Genomic DNA, 20,551 nt, shown 5'->3' on the forward strand with positions numbered 1-20,551 from the left:
TTTATTAAAGACTAAAAGTAACCTTATCTTAACAGTAGCTAGCCCCTCAAGGTCCTAAAAGCCTTGCTTTCAAGTTTCTTAGAGACCTACGCGATCCCTAACCCCCACCAACTTAAAAGTATATAATCAGTCACTCCTCACAACCCCAGTGCAGCTCTTTCTGCCCGCAGGTCCTGTCCCCGTGCTTTAATAAAATCACCTTTTTGCACCAAAGATGTCTCGAGAATTCTTTCTTAGCCGTTTGCTCAAGAACCCCATCATTTGGCGCCTGAAGGTGGGGCTTTGAGTCTTTTCATCTGGACTCTGAGCCTTGGTGCAAACTTGGTGAGGAGTTTCTCTTTTCTTCCTTTACTCTCACTTCAGGGGCTTTTCAGGGAGTATGGTCTTATTGGAACATCAATTGCTCAGCTGCAATCCTCTAGCTACTGTATAGGGAGGAGAAAGCCTGCCTTTTGGCTGGAAGTTAGTAACCCTGGCCGGAATGGTAATAAGACCCAGAAACTTGATGCCCTCTCTTTATTCCTGTCCTTATACAAGGTCATCTGTCTTGGGCACAGGACAGCCACCTAAGTGGCTGCCAATCTTAAGACTCCTGTGTGAGGTTTCCTCCATATTGGTCTAATGTGATCGCCTCCACATCACTGGTCTAGCCCCTTTGGGCCAGGAGACCCCACTGGGAGCCAGTTGAAACCAGTACTCAATTGAATTAAAGCCCAACCAGGGACCATTTCCTAAGGAAGTTGGCTATAAAGACTGTATGTGTTGGAATGTTGCTTAGATCATGATGGATTTCTGTCTTTACTGTTTTCTGTCAATGTCCTCTATCCACACGTAAATTACAGAATTGGGCAATTCCCCCTTGTAAAACTTTTCTAGTATTTTCCATGGGTTAAAAATGGCACAGCCATCAGGGAAACGAAGGCAAGACCTTCATGGCATGCTTCCCAAGACAAGGTAAACTAAGGCATGGCCTTTGCAGCACGGCCTTTTACAGCATGGCTTTCAAGGCATGGCATGGTATTTCGGTCCATACACTAGGCACCCATTTGTAGCCTAGGGTGCAATGGGGAAGTGAAGGGACGCTAGCATCCTTTCTCTGGGGCCCTTAGTGGCTAGTCGGCGATCATAGTGATTTTGTGTGAGGGATGCCTCAGGTCGCTTTGACACCAGGAACCTCTGACACATCCTGTGTGGGACTCCACTGGGGAGTTGGTGGGGGGGGGGGAGTTTTGGCAATGGGCCTTCTCTACTTTCCTAGAAACATGGGATCTTCTTCAGTCCCCAAGGAATCTCCCTTGGGTTGCCTCTTAACCCCCTGGAATCAGTTCAGATTGCAAAATTTAGGAAGGGACTGATCTTCTATAACACCACATGGTGTTAATAAGATCTATCAGATCTCTTCTGCAGGAAACAGGGCGAATGGACTGAGGTACCCTATGTCCGGGCTTTCATGGCCCTAGATCAGGATCCAGAATGGAGGGCCTCTTGCAGAATGTGTTTCACCACTAACCAGGCTGATAAACTCCCTCCTGATATATTGGATGATTGTCTAAACAGGCCTCCTCTGAATAAACCTAGGTTGCTGGACCATCCTTAATGAAGGCCATCCTTAATGAAGCTCTGACACTCTCTCACTGTTCCTCCTTCCTAATAGACTCAGGGTATACTAGCCGTATGTAGGGGCTCACTCATTTCTTGGGTTAGTGACTATGATAATTGGAGCCAATTGTCTCTGGTTGGCCTACCTCAGGATGAAGACTTTAAAGAATATTACTCCCTCTCTCTCTACCCCTCCCCTGCTCATGCTGTGTCCCCCTCTCTCTCAAAAATAAATAAACATTAAAATTTTTTAAAAAGGGGGCACCTGGGTGGCTCAGTTGGTTAAGTGTCTTACTTCGGCCCAGGTCATGATCTCAGGTTCGTGAATTTGAGCCCCACGTCGGGCTCTGTGCTGACAGCTCAGAGCCTGGAACCTGCTTCGGATTCTGTGTCTCCCTCCCCCTCTACCCCTCCCCTGCTCATGCTCTGTCCCCCTCTCTCTCAAAAAGAAATACACAGTAAAAAATTTTTGAAGAATATTCTCAAGCAGCTGCCAAAACTCCTTTTGTTTTGGGGAAGTTCCCTATATTCTGTGGTCTGACCTAGACTAGCCATTTCCACTTGTTGGGGGAAAAAAAAGTCTGCACCTGTTCATCTGTCTGAGCTTTAGGACTTGGAGACCTCTTTCTCTGTCCTCTGGGCTTTTATCCACCTCCAGGCTTCCTGGCTGCACCTCGCCTCTTCGGCCCACCCTCCCCCCCCCCCCCCCCGCCACCCCTCCTCCTGTTTCTGCACCACCTTGGGTACAGTCTGCATCTTCCATACCTGTGGCACCATCAGCTCCTCCTCCTCCCCTCACTGTCAAGGAGCAAAGGGCACCCCCCTTGGACTTACACCGCCCACTTTAGATTTCCTGGCCAATGTCCCATTTAAAAATTAACAATGGGGAACACAGTGATTGACTTTAAGTGGACACAGGTGGAATGTATTCGGTATTTAAACTAATTTAAATTTGTTGGCTTAATTAAGATAGACATGTCTTTAGAGTTATCAGGATTAGATATGTAAAACTCTTTCTACCTAGGTTTACTGAAGGCCAAACAAACCGGTGTTATCTCCGTTGCAATTTGTTAACCAAAAGACGACTTAAAATGATGGCTAACTCTGTCTCAGGAGTTTTCGTGGGTAATTGTTAAGACAGCTTTCAGTTCTTGGCTACCTGAAGCCTTAAGGTTCTGTTTGGTTGATAAGTTAAAGTTAAATTCATTGGACATCTAGGTGTTTTCCAAATAGGATAAGGTGTTAAAGCATTAATTACTAAACATAGGTTTATGCTTTTGACTTATTGCAGAAAAAACTAAGGGTATTTGGGTCTGCTGGAAAACCTGCTTTGTGCTTAGTTGATTCATAAATTTGCCATCTAAAAAATTCTGGTGTCACAGTTCACGATTGGTTACTACTTAGTTTTCATCGGAGTCTAAGGTTTCTAAGAGTTAAAATTCTGCTGAATGTAATTAAGACTGATGGAAATAAGGAAAGCAACTCTGTATGTAGAAAAGTAGAAGACGCTTGTAATAAGGAATACATTTTCGTTGCAGGTAAAAGTAAGTAATTTAGTCCTAAATGAGACTGGTTGTTTGGAGAGAAATGGCTTGGGACAAAACCTAAATGCAAAGGAAAGTTGTAGAAGGTTCATAAAGGGAAATCTTTGGAAAGGAATTTTATGTGCAGTTAGGACGGACTAAGATTGAAATGAATGGATTTTAAAAATACACTGGTATAAGATTAAAATTCTGCTTTTCTCTCTGTGAAAAAGACAAAGTTTTCTTGGATTGTTGATCTGCTCTTGATTTTAAAAAATGTAAACAAAGGTCTTTTCTCTTTTGTCTTATGGGTTAAATCAAAGCTTTATGTTTTGTCTTTATCAGGCCTTTGATTACTTCATTAAAACGTCTCAATGCTAAAGGAGCTAGGTTTTGCTAATGACTATATAAACCTACATATTTCCCTTTAGAATTTCTTATTGCTGTCTTGGCTAAATAAATAATTAAGGGTTGTAATGATCTGTAATTCTATTTAGGATGTGCTTTATAACTTTCTAAAGTTTTAACAAACTTCCCAGGATTTGAATTGTAGATGAAATCTTTTTGACCAATTGGGCCTTTTTATTTGGTATGGTACTTGGAAAGCCCTGTCAAACAAATAATGGTAAACCTTAGGTCGTATTGCTTGGGTAAATGCTATAACTGCTCAAATATATATAATATGTATATATATTATATATTTGATATATAGATACTATATATATATATTTGGTATATATAAATATATATGGTATATATAAATAAATATATATATGTATATTTGGTATATATAAATATATAAAATTCCTAAATTTTTAATATGCTTGCTATGAGGTTATCACTTAACATTCTAATTATCAAAGTGTTATGTGTCACAGAAATAACTGAATTTCCTTATTAATTGCATCATAATGAACTCTCATATCAGATTGTTAACCATGTCCATTTTTGAGTCTTTTGCTATTTATAGTTATTGTTCTGATGCTCTAACAAAACGTGTTTCATCTTCAAGGAGATGTATAAAAAGGACTTTTAGGACAAACAGGTATTTGACATCTTTAAGATCATAAAACAAATGGGTAGAAATTTTCAGAACTAAAAAGCTGCATTCAAACTGAACAAGAATTAGTAACATGGGACTAAATAAATTAGGGAAGATTGTAGTTTTTGTGGCTCTTGTTGGAAATATTACTGATTCTATAATGTTTGCTCTTCCGTATTAAGGAAATTTTCTCTTAAAATATCTATGACATACAGAAATGTGATAAAGTATTCACTTATGAACAAACTGAACCTACCTGAGCCCTCTGAAAGTCAAAAGCTCTCAGTAAGTATTCTCTCCTTCATGGCAATTACACTTGCTCGCCTAAGTTCAGTAAGAACCTGTTCTTGTAACAGGACACCATTGGAAATACTCGTTATTTTACCAAGGCTTTGACTAGAATGTCATATTTGAGGGTGACGTTCATAGACTCAGATGTGACCAGACAGCTTTAGGGAACTGAAGTTGACTTTCTGAAACTTGCTGCCAATAAAGCCCCTTGGGAAAGTTGTTCTGGTACCTTGCTTATAGCTCGTAGAGTTCCCAGCAGCCTTACCAGGTAAGTAAAGAATGTCACTTCCTGGCAGGTGCGGGATATCTTGGGGACCTCGTGGAAGGAATTTGCCCAAATCTACAGGTACTGCAGGCATGTCTGATGGCAAGTACTTGGCTTGGCTTCTGGCCTGGAGAGGCTACTGAAGTTCAATCTAGATTCCTTATCAAAAGTTCCAGCAAAGCAAATTTTAAAAGATCCACAGGCCCAATTGCTGTTCTTGCTGAGCTTATGTAAATAATTAGACCTTCTTTGTTAAAAGTGGACTTGTTCTACAAATGAATTAGTCTTGATTTGGCTGTCTTCAGAAATAAGGGTTATTAGAAAATTTGTGTTCCAGTAACTCACCTTTGCAGATGTTAAATTCCAATTCTGATTGTCTTTAAATGTTTGTTGTTTGCTAGACAACTCGAGGTAAACTTCAAAGATGCTTCAAGCTTGACATCTAGAAATCTTCTCACTGACGGCACTTAAGACTCACTCAGTTTATAATTTTGCTCCAACCATTAACCTGTATTTTTCTTGTTTCTATAAAAGTGCCTCTTATTAATTACCTGATTGCTTACTAAGCAAAACAGAGTCCATGTGATGGTTAACACCACTCATTACACAATCAAGGCCTTAAATGACTCTCAAAATAACATTATATTATAAAACACTAAAATAACTCAAATGCATCACACAGTTCTACAAAATAAAATGGCATTAGATGTTTTAACTGCTGCACGAGGTAAAACTTATGCCTTTATAAAAACAGAACGCTGTATATACATCCGAGATTATCACAAAAATAGTTCTGAGTTTCTAACTGACAAACACTCAAATTGGCTCTTTAAATTATCTCTCTCTTTCCCTTAATAATTGGTTAAACTCCTGGACTAAAGGAAAATTTTTGTCAACTATCAAAGGACTCTTTTGTAAATTTTTTTATTTTTAATTGTTTTAATGTTTATTTATTTTTGAGAGAGAGAGACACAGAGCACAAGCAGGGGAGGGACAGAGATAGAGGGAGACACAGAATCTGAAGCAGGCTCCAGGCTCTGATGGGTCAGCACAGAGCCCGATTTGGGGCTTGAACCCACCAACAGCGAGATCATGACCTGAGTTGAAGTCAGATGCTTAACCGGCTGTGCCACCCCAGGCACCCCATTTACCAAAGGACTCATTTGGGCTTCTGTTTCTTTTTGTTATTTTAATCGTGTTTTGCTGTTTTCTCCCATGTCTTTCCACCTGGTGCTAAGATTCCTTCACTGCCATTAACTTCAAGCCAACAGATGATCCTTTCTACTCAAGGAAACTCCCATATGTTATCAACTCTAGATACATCTGCCTTAGCCTTTCCTAACTCCTATTAAATTCTCAACTGACCAACTTTGACCCATAGGTAGAAATATCTCTATGCCCCTATTCAGCAGGAAGGAACTACCAAAGATGAGACCTTCTGCCTTCAACAACCTTAAAGATTTAAGGGTCCAAGTTGTTCAGGGGGGGGAATGATGAGGGAAACAAAGGCAAGAGAAATGTAGCTTAAATTAAATCTCTTTACAGCCTGCAGCCCACTGATAGACACCTGAAACACGCAGAGCGTGACCTTCCTCAAGCAACTCGTGGCTGCCTTACTTCCTTCATGGTTTTGTTTTATTAAAGACTAAAAGTAACCTTATCTTAACAGTAGTCAGCCCCTCAAGGTCCTAAAAGCCTTGCTTTCAAGTTTCTTAGAGACCTACGCGATCCCTAACCCCCACCAACTTAAAAGTATATAATCAGTCACTCCTCACAACCCCAGTGCAGCTCTTTCTGCCCGCAGGTCCTGTCCCCGTGCTTTAATAAAATCACCTTTTTGCACCAAAGATGTCTCAAGAATTCTTTCTTAGCCATTTGCTCAAGAGCCCCATCACACAGGATGCTCTAGAAGCGCAGAGAAACAGTGGGATCAAGCCCGTGTGTGTGTGCGTGTGTGTGTGTGTGTGTGTGTGTGTGTGTGTGTGAGTTAAGAGGAGTCAGAATAAAAACAGAATTCAGAGTAATCATGGGAGGAAGATGTTTCAAGGAAAGACAGCAGGCAGTGTACGCGGATGAAAAGTCAGATAAGAAGTCTTAAAGAGTCTATCTGATTTAACAACAAAGTGAGGAGCCCCGAGGCAACCATTTCAGGAGAGCTGGTGAGGTTGGAAACCAGAGTGGAGAGGGTTGAGAGTGGGTGGGAGATTTGGAAGCAAGAGACAGCTTATGTTAATTAAAGCCTTGGGACAAGGGGTTTTACTGTTTTAGTTTGTTTTGACTTCTTTTTGATCAATACCTTAAAAGAATTCACATGCAATTTAGTGGTTTCGAAATCTTTTCCTGATGAAGCTTAACTTACTGTCTCATCTTCATTGTAGCTAATCTGGGGTGGTAGAGTGTTTGCAAAGATGATTGCAATAATGCCCTCCCATTCTTCTGTGCAGGCCCCCTTGCCAGGTGACTTTGTCATTCCATCCATTAAGAAGTGAAATCTAGAGGCGTCTGTGTGGCTCAGTCGGGGTTAAGCATCCGACTTTGGCTCAGGTCATGATCTCGCGGTTTGTGGGTTCGAGCTCCGCATTGGGCTCTATGCTGACAGCTCAGAGCCTGGAGCCTCCTTCGGATTCTGGGTCTCCTTCTCTCTCTGCAAGAAGTGAAATCTATTTTCCTTCCCACGAATCTGGGCTGGCCTTGTGATTCATTTTGTCCAGGAGAATGAGACAGAAGTGACACTGTGTGATTTCTGAGCCTAGGCTTTGAAAGGCCTTGCAGCTCCTACTTACCCCCTCTTGAAACAGCCCAGCTAAGCCCACTCCAAATTGCTAACCCACAGAATTATAAGCAAATAAAATGGCTGTTATTTTAAGCTACTAGGTTTTGCATGATCTGTTATGTGGTGATAAATAACTTTTACACCTGCTTCACCTTTTATTTTCTTGGGGCACCTGGGTGGCTCAGTTGGTTAATCGTCTGACTTCGGCGCAGGTTATGATCTCACGGTTTGTAGTTCGAGCTCCGCGTCCAGCTCTGTGCTGACAGCTTAGAGCCTGGAGCCTGGTTCGGATTCTGTGTGTGTGTGTGTGTGTGTCTCTCTCTGCCTCTCCCCCACTCATGCTCTGTCTCTGTCTCTCTCTCTCAAATATAAATAAACATTAAAGAAAAAACCTTTTATTTTCTTGCAGCTTATGCCAACTGATACAGAATTTCATTATGAAAGACTATCATAGTATCATTAGTACACTTGAAGAGCTGTTTCTGTATCTCATCCTCTAGATTATTTAAATTTTTTTTTCCATTTATTTAGTTTTGAGAAACAGAGTGAGACAAAGCGTGAGCGGGGGAGGGGGAGAGACAGAAGGAAACACAGAATCTGAAGCAGGCTCCAGGCTCTGTGCTGACCTCTTGCTCGGAGCAAGTGGTCAGCACAGAGCCTGATGTGGGGCTTGAACCCATGAACTGTGAGATCATGACCTGAGCCGAAGTCAGACACTCAACCGACTGAGGCACCCAGGCGCCCCTAGATTATTTATTTAAATGTTAAATCAAAATCTATGAGATTTCAGAGTTTTTAGAAAGTTTAGTTTTGGTTCCAACCTTTGTTTCCAATCTTCAAGTCAATTCTCTGAAACAAAATATCTCAAACTTTTAACAGTGAACTTTTCTTTTCTTTTTTTTTTTTTTTTTTTAACGTTTATTCATTTTTGAGAGACAGAGAGACAGAGCGTGAGTGAGTGGGGGAAGAGCAGAGACAGAGGGAGACACAGAATCCGAAGCAGGCTCCAGGCTCCGAGCTGTTAGCACAGAGCCCGATGCGGGGCTCGAACACACTGACCACGAGATCATGACCTGAGCTGAAGTCGGACGCTTAACCGACTGAGCCAGCCAGGTGCCCCTAACCGTGAACTTTTTAAAGGGGGTGTGGTGGGAGGCGGGAAGAGAGAAACTTTGAAGAGCTAGGGCATTGGATGGTACTGGTCATTCACAGAATGCAGTAATAATGTATTGCTTGTGTGGCATCCACGTTTTATTCCATTTTGCTTCTCCACGGTCTATAATGGTATCTGTATTTGGCACATGGCTGGAGTGCAACAAGGATACAGGAGGAGATAACGAACTGCTATTTCTACACATTGTTTCATATTTGAAAGCCTTGTTTCCTGAAAATAGAACCAGCTTCTGCCAGAGTTCTGGTCTAGCAGGCGGCACAGCCTTGGGTATACCAAGGCAGATCTCAAAGCCCTATGCAGTAGATATCTATGTTGACAACTATTGCCTGAACTCCTGCCCTAGATTTCTGGGGATTCTTACAGGAAAATGAATTACAGCAATCTTTCCTTCTCTCTTGCTCCTCTTAGGTTTCTCTGCTAGTATCTTTCTCTTCCACGGAAAACTAAATAACTGTTGATCTCAACTCCAATGACTCAAAGTTTCAGGAAGACAAAAATAATCCTTCCTCAAAAGTGGGGTGTCTTGTATGGCTCTATGTTCAAATTGAAATAATAATAATAATAATAATAATGAAAAGAATAGTGGTTACATTTGGTTAATCTGCAGACCTGGCATTAGATGAAGCAAAAAGGAATAAGGAGATGGGGTGATGGCACTCTGGCTACCCATCTGAATGATTTGTACTTGGTTCACCTAGAGTTCTGCTTCCATTCTAGTGCGATAACAATGGGGCGGGGGGCTGTTTGTGTAGGAGGGGTATCAACTCTCTGCTTGGAAAATCAGATGCTGGGTCATCGCCAGAACTTCAAGAATGCTCAAAATAAGAGTTTTCCCACTATAAAATTTTGCCTGAGATCAATTTTTAAAAAATATTTTATATTTAATCTCTACACCCAACATAGGGCTTGAACTCATGACCCTGAGAACAAGCGTTGCATGTTCCACCGACTGAGCCAGCCAGATGCCCCTGCCTGAGATCAGTTTTTTTTTTTTTTAAGTTTATTTATTTTTGAGAGAGATAGAGAGAGTGAGCGAGAGAGTGAGCAGGGGGAAGGGCAGAGAGAGAGGGAGACAGAATTGCAAGCAGGCTCTGCGATGTCAGCACAGGGCCCATTGAAGGGCTTGAACTCACGAAGGGTGAGATCAGGACCCGAGCTGAAGCTAAGAGTCAGATGTTTAACCCATTGAGCCACCCAGGTGCCCCTGAGATCAATTTTTTAAAATAACTCTCCTTTTATGTATAATAGCCATGCTCATGAATAATGGCTATAAAAGAATAATCACTCATCTCCAAAACAAAGAATGGTAAGTATGTAGAGAGTGTAAATAAATTACTAGACCTGTCATTTTATTCTTTAAAAAAAAATTTTTTTTTTGACATTTATTTCTGAGAGACAGAGCGTGAGTGGGGGAGGGGCAGAGAGAGAGAGAGAGAGAGAGAGAGAGAGAGAGAGACAGACAGACAGAATCGGAAGCAGGCTCCAGGCTCTGAGCTGTCAGCACAGAGCCCAACGCGGGGCTCAAACTCACAAACCGTGAGATCGTGACCTGAGCCGAAGTTGGTCGCTCAACCAACTGAGCCACACAGGCGCCCCTGTCATTTTATTCTTACTTCATATGACACTAGGTTGAAACTTTACAGTGATTATCTGGGTTTTGAATGACTATGGACACAATTGAGTTTGTATTCAAAGGTTAAGGGAACAAAAATGACCAGAAAACCATTGGGAGGCAGGTGGGATGACAAGTCACAGAACAGCAGAGAGCCTCTATTGACTTGGGGAGTGGGAAGTACAAAGCAGTATTAGCTTATACTGAATCTCAGTATGTTGCACAGATCTTTTCTGTGATGATTGATTGATGACCCATTCAAATAGAGTTCTCTACACATTTTTACTTAAGATTATGTTTTTTAAAAATGTGAAATACAGCAAAAACCAAGCAGACAAAACTTAACTAGAGAAGGTTCACTCTAGCAAGGGGATTCTATTTTTAAGAAACAATAAGCAATTTAGTGAGTCTGTTCAGTTCTTTCCTAGTTTTTTTTTGTTTTAACCCCTTCTAGCCTTGATTTAAAACTGACTTGTGAATTTTCCCTTTTTAAATTATCTTACTGTGGTAACTTGTAGAAGCAAGGTGTAGTGGAAAAATTATTTTAAAATTATTTAAAAATTTGATGACCCATGCTCTTTTTCCAATTTTACCACAAACTGGGTAATTTTTGAATGAGATGTAATAGAATACTTCTGCCGTTCTGTTCTGTACAATTAGAACAACTATCTGGCCCATGGCTCAGGCTTGTTAAGCTGATCTAGTGAGATATCAAATTCCTTTGAAAATCATAGAACTTATTACTATAAGGCATCAGAATTATTTTAAAATGCAAACCAAATCAGTATCTTTTTATAACCTTCCTTGGGAAACCTCGGCCATTTTTATGGCTTTAATAACTTATGTTGGAGTTTTTAACTATGTTAGTCCTTGACTTCCAATTTTCTAGGTATCTATTTATCTGACACCCTCATACTTAAAACTAAATAAAGCAGGAATGCCACGAATGAAAACACTTTTTTTTCCCAGTTTATATTACAAAGGTGGTAACATTGCTTCTAGCACAAATATTTTCTATGATGATTATTTTGGAAAGCAGAAAGCGTGGTCAGTGTATGAGATAGAGGACAGATAAGCGTCAGTGGGTGATGGATAAGCACAGGCCTTATATCAACAAGCATTTGATGCGAAGATTTTTTTTTTTTCTCTTCATATTGATTAGAAGAAACACACAGCAGATGAAATCTGTAGCATATTACTTGGGACGGTAGCCTCACTCTGATTAATACATTGTCCAAAACACATATTTAGGGCAGAGACCTTGTCAATTCAGTTTTCTTATCAGTACACAGAAGGGATTTAAATACAGTACATGCACAAAGGAAATACTTTTACATGTCGAAGAAGGTGGTTTCATAGTTTTCCTTTCATTAGAGGCAATTTTCTTCCTAGATTAAAGGGAGATCCACATTTCTAATGTCCTCAAAGCAGACACTGCACAGCATAGCAAAGAGATCGCTGCTCATTCATTCAAGAAAAGGTATTGACCATGTATTATCTGCAAGGCACTGGACTATAAGGACAAGGGAAAATTAAGGTGTACAAGATACAGGTCCTTTCCTTAGGACAACTGAAGGAAAATGATGTTCAAGTTTATTGATCATCTGCCATGTATCAGGTGTGATGATAGATGCTTTATATCTATTACCTCATAAGAACCTTGTACTTTAGAAAGTGAGATGAGACACACGCAGAAATAATAATAATGTTCTTGGCATATATTGAGCACCCAACAATTATGTTTAACGAGTTAATATAAGGAACATAAGAGATCTTAAAAGAATCACCCTTGTTTCAGAGACCCAGAGACTCAGAATCTTTCTTAGGTAGTGGTTTCCGACACGAAGAACCTCATTTCGTGTTGGGTTGACCACTTCCGAGCTGTATAATTAATGGCCTGATCCTGGGCAAGTTAGGTAATCTGAATTTTTATTTCCTAATCTGCGAAATAGGGAAAGTGCCTTGCACTTAATAGTATTGTTATGGGGGTTGGTGATAATGTATATAAAGTTCCCCTTATAGAAGGTGCTCAAAAAAAGAAAAGGGAGCAATTATTACTATTATTAAATTTTATTATTAGCTTGATACACACTAGCCATTGATCTAGTGTTCTTTCTGCTATTGGCTCCAGTTACGTGCATGCACTTCCTGCAAACGCACTTAAAGATCCCTAGAGACTCAGAGACCAGTGCTTTTATCTGGTTGGAGACGTGAGCAATTTCAATTTGCAACAGTTTGACAGAGCGGAGAGCGAAGAGGTCTGAGGGGTTCGTCTCCAGCGCCCTTCCACGCCACTTTACAGACGGAAAAAGCCTTCCCCGAGGCTCCCCACTGGTTTCTCTACGTCCAATCACCTTCCTGAGCTCCTACAGCCTGCCAGGAGCCGCAGCGCGCCGGGCACACACCCTTTTTTCTGGCAAGTTCACGTCACGGCTCTTCCCTGGGTACTTCTTTTTTTTCAACTTTTTTTTTTTTTTTTATTTTAGGGACAGAGAGAGACAGAGCATGAACGGGGGAGGGGCAGAGAGAGAGGGAGACACAGAATCGGAAACAGGCTCCAGGCTCCGAGCCATCAGCCCAGAGCCTGACGCGGGGCTCGAACTCACGGACCGCGAGATCGTGACCTGGCTGAAGTCGGACGCTTAACCGACTGCGCCACCCAGGCGCCTCCTGGGTACTTCTGAACTGGTTCGCAGACCACCACCGCAACCCGAACGAAACCAGAGAACCGCCCCAACCCCCGGAGGGAGGAGCAAGGCCCCCTGGGAAATTGACCTTTTACCTCCACTCTCGCCTTACTTCAGCTCACCAATTTTGACGTTAGCGAATGAAGAGACGAGAAGACCTGGAAGGCGGGACTTCGTGTTGTCCGATCCACGCTGATTGGACTGTGACGGCGTGAGGGGGCGGACCTCGTGAGCAGGCTAGCGATCCCCACCTCGGGCGGGCAGAGGTGGAGGCTGCGCTTGCGCCCTGGGAGGCGGCGGAAGTGGCCTGAGGCCGCTACGCGTGCGCGGTGGGCGGAGCGCAGCTCTCCTACCACCTTTGCCTGCCCAAGCCTTCCCATCCTTGCTCTGCCGGTGTGGTGCTCGTGTTTCCGCACCTCGTCGCGGAGAGTCGCTGCCGAGTGGGCGCTCGGTGTTCGGGTCGTCATGGCTGGTTACGAATACGTGAGCCCGGAGCAGCTGGCTGGCTTTGATAAGTACAAGGTAGCGCGGGGCCCCGCGGACGTCCCTCTCCCTTCTCGTCCCGGCCTCTCCCTGGCGGCTGAGGGGCAGGCGCGGTCCGTGTCACCTTGTGCCGCGTGGCCCTGGGCGGGCGGGCTGGCCGGCGTTTCCCCGGGGGTCTCGCCGAGACCTGGGGCTTAGGGGTCAAGGTGCGTGGGAGCATCCTGGGGCCGCCGCCTTGACTCGGTACCCTCCTCGGGGAATTGCCTCTACCTTAGGAGACCTCTCCACGGGAGTGGAACCAGAGAATTCCCTGCGCTTCTTTACTTCATCTTCATCATCACCACCATCATCATTATTTGCTGATGCAGTTCCTTTCGTGGTGTCTTAATTGTCTTCATTTTAATGAAATCTCCACCCGCCTCTTGCACACAACTTCAGATGGAGCTAGTCTTTGGCAGATGAGGCCCGGGCACTAGGAGTAACTACTGAGGTCGCACTGCTGATGCACTCCACTTCAGTAGCTTGTGGCGCTTGGGCTGCCAGATGAAGTAAATGTGCACCGAACGAACTGTGTAGTAGAAAGAGCGCGGGCTTTGGAACACATAGAAACCTGATCCCAAACTCTAATTTCTTTAGTTGGCTTTGGGCCAAATAATAGTCTCTATGGTGCAAAATGATTATAGGAATTTGAGAAGGGCCTGACACGTAATGAGCCTCCAGTCAATGCTGGTTGTTAACTTTCCTCCAAATCTGGTTTTACTCCGCTGCTCCCTTATCAGTGAATGACTCCCCTGCCCATCCAGTTTTCCTAGCCTGAAATCTGGGCTGTAACCTTTCATCCTTGCTCTCTGTGTCGCTTTCACTCTCGATTCCTCTACCTCACCCACCAACTAGTGAATCACTAGGTCCTGTACCTTCTATCATTTTTAGCCAAAGCTAGACGAGTGGTTCCATTACCACTCTTCCCACGTACACTTTAAGTCCTCTTTTTATTTTAGAATACTTTTAGAATAGATTCACAGAAGAATTGTGAAGATAGTAGAGTTCCCCTATGCTTCATACCCAGTTTTCTCTATTAACATCTTAGATTAGTATGGTACATTTGTCACAATTAACCAATATTTACACATTATTAACTGAGGTCTGTACTCAGATCTTCTTAGTTTCTACCCAATGCTCTTTTTCTGTTGTGGGATCTCATCTAGGAGATCACATTTCATTTAGTCGTCCTGTCTCCTTAGGCTCCTCTCGGCTGTGACGATTTCTCAGACTTCCCTTGGTTTTGGTAACCTGGATAGTTTTGAGGAGTTCTGGCTATGTATTTTGTAGAATGTCCCTCACTTAGGATTTGTCTGATGTTCTCATGATTAGGTAAGGGTTTTGGGGTTTGGGGAGGAAGAGCATTAGATGAAGTGTCATTTCATTGCGTCATGTGATAAGTACGTGCTATCAGTATGACTTGTCACTCACTGTTGGTATTGATTTGGATCACCTGACCAACGTAGTGTTTGTTAGATTTCTCCCTGTAAGGTTACTCTCTTTGGAAGGAACTCTGCACAGCCCTCACTTGAGAGTGGAGAGTTATGCCCTCCCTCCTTGAGGGCAGAGTAGTGACATAATTTGTTTGCAATTATGTACGGGAGATTTGTCTTTTCTTCCCATTGTATATTTATCCAACTATTTATATCAATATTAATATTGAATATGAATATTTAGTTTATACTTGGGGTTATAATCTGGTACTACTTTATTTGGTTGCTTGCCCACATTCCCTTTTCCCTCATAGTCTTTTCTCTGGTTCATAGTGATCTTTAAAAAAAAAATGTGCATCTGGTCACATCACTCCTTTGCTTAAAACCCACTACTGTCCTCTCATTGCTCTTGGAATGAAGTCCAAACAGTCCATAACATGATCTACATGACTCTGAATGTCATGGTCCTTGCTGTTCCTCAGCTTCATGTCCATGTCATGCCTCTCACTCTCTGCCCCTGACAGCATTAGTAGCCGTCTCTTCCCTCCTGCCATTTTTTTTTTTTTTTTTTTTTTTTTTTTTTTTGCTCAGATCTTTAAGTAACGTTGTTACTTCTGCCAGGAATGTAGCTTCCCTTCCCGTTTATATTCATCTTCATGTCTTAAATGTTACTTCCTCAGAGAAGCATTCCCTAAGCTCTCCTCTCTTCTCTTTTCAAAAAAACCAAAATGTTTATTTTTTGAGAGAGAGAGAGAGACAGAGCACATGCAGGGGAGGGGCAGAGAGAGCCGGAGACACAGAATCGGAAGCAGGCTCTGGGCTTCGAGCTATCAGCACAGAGCCTGATGCAGGGCTCAAACCCACGAACGGTGAGATTATGATCTGAGCTGAAGTTGGACGCTTAACCAACTTGGCCACCCAGGTGCCCCTCTCCTCTCCCCTTAAGTGTGCTGTCAGAGCACCCTCTGCTCCCTTATGGAATTTGTTAGTGTGTTTCCCTATTAGAACGTAATATCCAAGGTTAGACTTGTACGGACCACCACGACCTGAGCACAGTACTGTTGTGTTTAAGAACCCATTAAACATATGTAGAATGAATGGATTGCTGAAGGAAATCATAGTGGATTTGGCCTAGTTGGAATTGGAAAAACTGTAAAGGACCGTAGCAAGTCATATAATACATTCCAATGCTTTCAAGCAATGTAGTATCATACAATTTTGACCTGGGGTGCTGACATGTCTTAAAACTTAAGTGGAAAGAAGTTCCAGAGCCTTCTCGGTAACCATGACTAGGGCTTTACAACTTCATTAAAGAAGGTCATTAACCCAGATACCTCCTGTTTTGCCTTCAGCTCTACCCCTCTTTCTGTTATCTCTTCTGCACTGTAAATATTGACATATAAAACTTTTTCTGGGAGGGGGGAGAGCGGAAAATGGGTGATGGGCATTGAGGATGGCACTTGTTGGGATGAGCACTGGGTGTTGTATGCGAGCCGATTTGACAATTATGTTAAAAAAAACAAAAACCAAAAAACAAACTTTTTTCCCCTACTAGGATCTGCTTTCTGGGTAAGTGCCAGTAGGATAGCTGTTTCCTTTGCAGCAGTGTCTGTAATATGGAATCTACTTTTTCTTATAAGCAGTGTTCCCTAAATTTATATTTCCAACTAGGTAGGTGTTCTAATCTACAGGAAATTTTAGTGTGCTTTTCTATTCCTATCTTTTCCACTCTTCCATTATCTGACTCACTTCCTGTGTCTGACAGCAGATTTCCTATCATCCTGGAAAACAAAGGTCATTTTAACAAGTGTCCAACGTTCACGAAAATATAGTGCGTTGATGTTATTTTAAAAGAAGGAGGGTCACAAATGTATAACCTCAGCTGCTTCTAGTAGAGGGTTCCTTATTGAGTATTGTGTTTATATTAAAAATATGAATCTAAAGGTGTCTCAGGAAGAATCTGTGTAGTCAGTTTCACTGGAATGTGAATTGCCCTAGAGACACTTCCTTCCTAAAGATCACACATTCCCATTGTGTGGTCTTCACCAGTAAGTGCTTTATAAATGCTTATTGAATTAAAACAGCTTTTTTTTTTTTTTTTGAGTTTATTTTTTTATTTTGAGAGAGAGCACAAATTGAGGAGGGGCAGAGAGAGGAAGAGACAGAATCCCAAGCAGGCTCTGCACCATCAGCACAGCCTGATGTGGGGCTCAAACTCACAAACTGTGAGATCATGACCTGACCCAAGCTCAAGAGTCAGGCACTTGACCGACTGCGCCATCCAGACACCCCTAAAGCAGCTTTTCAAAAAAAGGTTATTTTTCAGAGACAGAGACCACGCATGTGGGCGCGCATGCGAGCTGTGTAGGGACAGAGAGAGAGGGGGACAGAGGATCCAAGGCGGGCTCCACGCTGATAGCAGAGAGCCCGATGTGGGGCTTGAACTCATGAACCATGAAATCATGATCTGAACCGAAGTTGGACGCTTAATCGACTGAGCTACCCAGGCGCCTCTAAAACAGCTTCTGAAGAAGATCATCCCGTAAATGGGTAAAGACTCAAAACAGTCAAGAGATTTTTATTCCCTAAGGTGACCCTGTATATGACAGCAAAGAGATGTAGGGAAAACTTGATAGTATAAAAGCTGCTGGTGGCAAAATTACTTTTGGTTAGTTTAATTTCTTTGTCTCCCTAGAGGTACATCTGAGAGCTACGGTTGGGAACCTGGCTGTTATTCAGAATAACTGCGGATAGGTTGTGCACACGTAGAGTGGTAATTAGATTTCAGTAGTAAGCAACTAAGACCATTGCTTTTCGGTGCAGAAGAAAGCATGGGATGGATTGTATGTTATATGCTGTCTTAACACCTGTGTTCTCCATCGAGTTACCACAGTTTTATTAAGCAGGTGAATCATTACGTGAGAGTCTGCCTTCTCTGTTAGAATATGAGCTCTGGGAGGGTAGGGCCTATAGCTGTCTTCTTCAACATGACCAGGGTCTAGTGTATGAACAGAATAGGCGCTCAAGAAATATTTATCGAAGGAATGAAAGTGTAGAAGAGTATAAAACATTTTGGAAGTGTGGTAAAAGGGAGCTGTCCATCTCCTGGATGTCAGAAGGATACTTCTGTATTTTGAATGTGAAGATGTCAGGGGTTTAACTGCCATTTTCTCTGTTGCTTATTCATGTACCTTTGGACAATTATATTGAGGGATTTTACCTTTGTGAGGCTTAGTCCTCCTTTCTACCTGTCCTTTCTTTGGACAGGTCTTCAGAGTTGAAGGATTTTGCCACTTAGCTAAGGGTGAAACGTCTATCGTGGTTTATGTAATCTGGCCTAGGGGAGGCATAGTTTAATTGACAGTGTAACAGTCAGTTTGAAATTGTATCATTTTGCTTCAGAGAGGAGGTAAGTGTGCTTTGAAATATCTTGTTTGGTTTCATGCGAATAATTTTATGATGAATTGGTTTCTGCTGTTACGGTAGTTCTACCTTGCGTGTCAACAACAGCCTGATTACGGGACCTATGATAATTGTGAATTAATTAGTATATCGCAGTTAACAGGTTGTAAAGAGAGACTGTGTGCATCCTGATGGAAATGCTCAAAGAATCTAGCCTTCACCCTTACTGGTTCATACAGTTTGATTCCGTGTATTCAGTAAGCATCTATTGAGGGCCTGGTCTGTGTCAGGCATAGCACTGGGGCTGCAAAATTAAGCTAGTGGCATATGGGCAAGTAGATAGACAGCTATAGATAGTAAGTGCAGTTAGGTAAGTGCCGGGCACGGTGGGAGAGGATAGGGGAGCAGCTCCAGGGAGTGAGGGTTAAAGCTGAGAAAGGCTTCAGGGAGAGGATGGAGGGAAAGGCAGAGCTCAATCTAGAAAGATCAAGCTGAGTGGGTCTCTCGTGACCAGATGATGACTCGGGAGTAAAGGAACAGAGGAGCAGTGGATTGTAAAAGGAGTGAAGGCCCGGGAGTATTTGCTGGGAACCCTAAGAAGGCAGATTTTAGGCATAATGGTGGAGGGGCAGGAGATGAGTCTGAAGGGAGGGAGGTGGGGCTCTGTCACAGGGGATGCTTTGGTGGAAAGGGCTTCTAGATTTTATCCTTTAGGGAGATCTGTGGCCTAAGGACTATCAGCATCAGCATCGCCTGGGAAAGTGTTTAAATAGCAGATTCCTAGCCTGACTTTGGGAGATCCAGATTAGGTAGCTTACTGTTATTAGCATGTTAAATACCTCAGGTGATTTTTAGGCACACTGTCATGCTCTAGGCTTGGGGCAGCTGTTTGATTTTAAACAGGAGCAGATTTTTTAGGAAGGTTGCCTTGGCAGCTTCCTAAACGGATGGAGTAATCTGGAGACCTTTTAGGATCCTTCTGCATAAACTTAGGTAAGAAATGAGGAAGGCCTGAATCTAAAAGCAGTGGCGTGGGTATTTTAAAGATAGAAGTAAAAGCTGGTTAACCTGCCCACTGAATTTGGCCAGCAGATATGTTTAATTTGGCCCACACGTACTTTGTTTCAAAAATTGGCGTCTTCCCCATAAAAAATCCAGATTTCTGTGCTAGTTTGAAAAACCAGAATAGTGAGGGGCTACTGGGTGGCCCGGTTGAGCGGCCAACTCTTGATCTCAGCTCAGGTCTTGATCTCAGGGTCATGAGTTCGAGCCCCATGATGGGCTCTGTGCTGGGTCTGAACCTACTTAAAAAAAGAAAAAAGGAAAACTAGAAGAGTGGAAACATCGGCCCAGAACTTCCTCTTGGCAAGACTCTCCTGGAGCTAAATAGTGCCTGCCCTCTTTCAAAAAGGTATTTGCTCTCCAGTTTGCCATCTCCCTACCAGTCCGCAAACTTCATTCAGGCCTGCTATGTTCAGTTTATCCTCCCGATCCCTGTTTGTGATCCCTGATTTAAGATCGCAAACTGACAGAACACGATGAGTGACCAGCTGGAGGTGTTGGTGGTGTGAGGGAAGGGATGAGGGATGGGGGGTAGGTGTCTGGGATGACTCAGGTTCTCTGGTAAGATGACTGGGTGGGTAGAGGCAGCAGTCACCGCAATAAGGGTTTCGTGAAGCATTAACTCTGGAAAGGCACCTTGGCAAGAATAGCACCTGACATTTGTTTTGTCTAAGATTTAACTTTCTTGATTTCCTATCTTCTGAGTAAACAAACTCATGAGAGACTGACCCTTCTAGCACAGAATAATTTAAGTGATAAATGATGCTGAATCTGGCCGGATAACAGAAATCTTTTGCGCAGGGCTCTTCTCTTGGATGGGGCCCTGTGAAGGTGTGGTTTGTGGACAGGGAGTTGAAACAAAGAAAACTTCATGTTCTAAAGAAATAGCACTTATGGATGCATTATTCTCTACTAGAGGAATATTCTGTAATGATATCAAAGATCAGAACACTTTTCTTCTGGGCCACAGTAGACACATGAGAAATTCTTAAACCTGATTTTCACTTACGGCTGCAGGCCAGCTATAGTATGACATGTTAGTGATGGCATTATCTAGATACGTTACAGTTAGTTCAGACGTAACTCATCTTTAGTTGTGCGTGGTCTCCTTAAGTAGATCGGGGGAGCTGCCCATTCCCACCTATAAACACATTTATAAGGCTCGA

At 42.7% G+C, this 20,551-nt stretch overlaps 1 protein-coding gene across 2 annotated transcripts in view; it reads left to right on the top strand.

Moving 5' to 3' along the window:
• Positions 1-13,266: 13,266 nt before the first annotated feature.
• SELENOI (selenoprotein I) overlaps positions 13,267-20,551 on the top strand; it is a 46,405-nt gene continuing 39,120 nt past the window's right edge. Inside the window, exon 1 of one of the 2 annotated variants that reach the window (XM_058682788.1) lies at positions 13,267-13,488. In XM_058682788.1, coding sequence (XP_058538771.1) covers positions 13,432-13,488 — 57 coding nt within the window. In that variant the 5' untranslated portion in view covers positions 13,267-13,431. The remainder of the gene's footprint in view (positions 13,489-20,551) is intronic. The other variant, XM_058682785.1, reaches the window with a different exon arrangement.

This window comes from Neofelis nebulosa, chromosome 9 (genome assembly GCF_028018385.1).
Source record: "Neofelis nebulosa isolate mNeoNeb1 chromosome 9, mNeoNeb1.pri, whole genome shotgun sequence".
In the NCBI taxonomy this organism is placed as follows: Eukaryota; Metazoa; Chordata; class Mammalia; order Carnivora; family Felidae; genus Neofelis; species Neofelis nebulosa.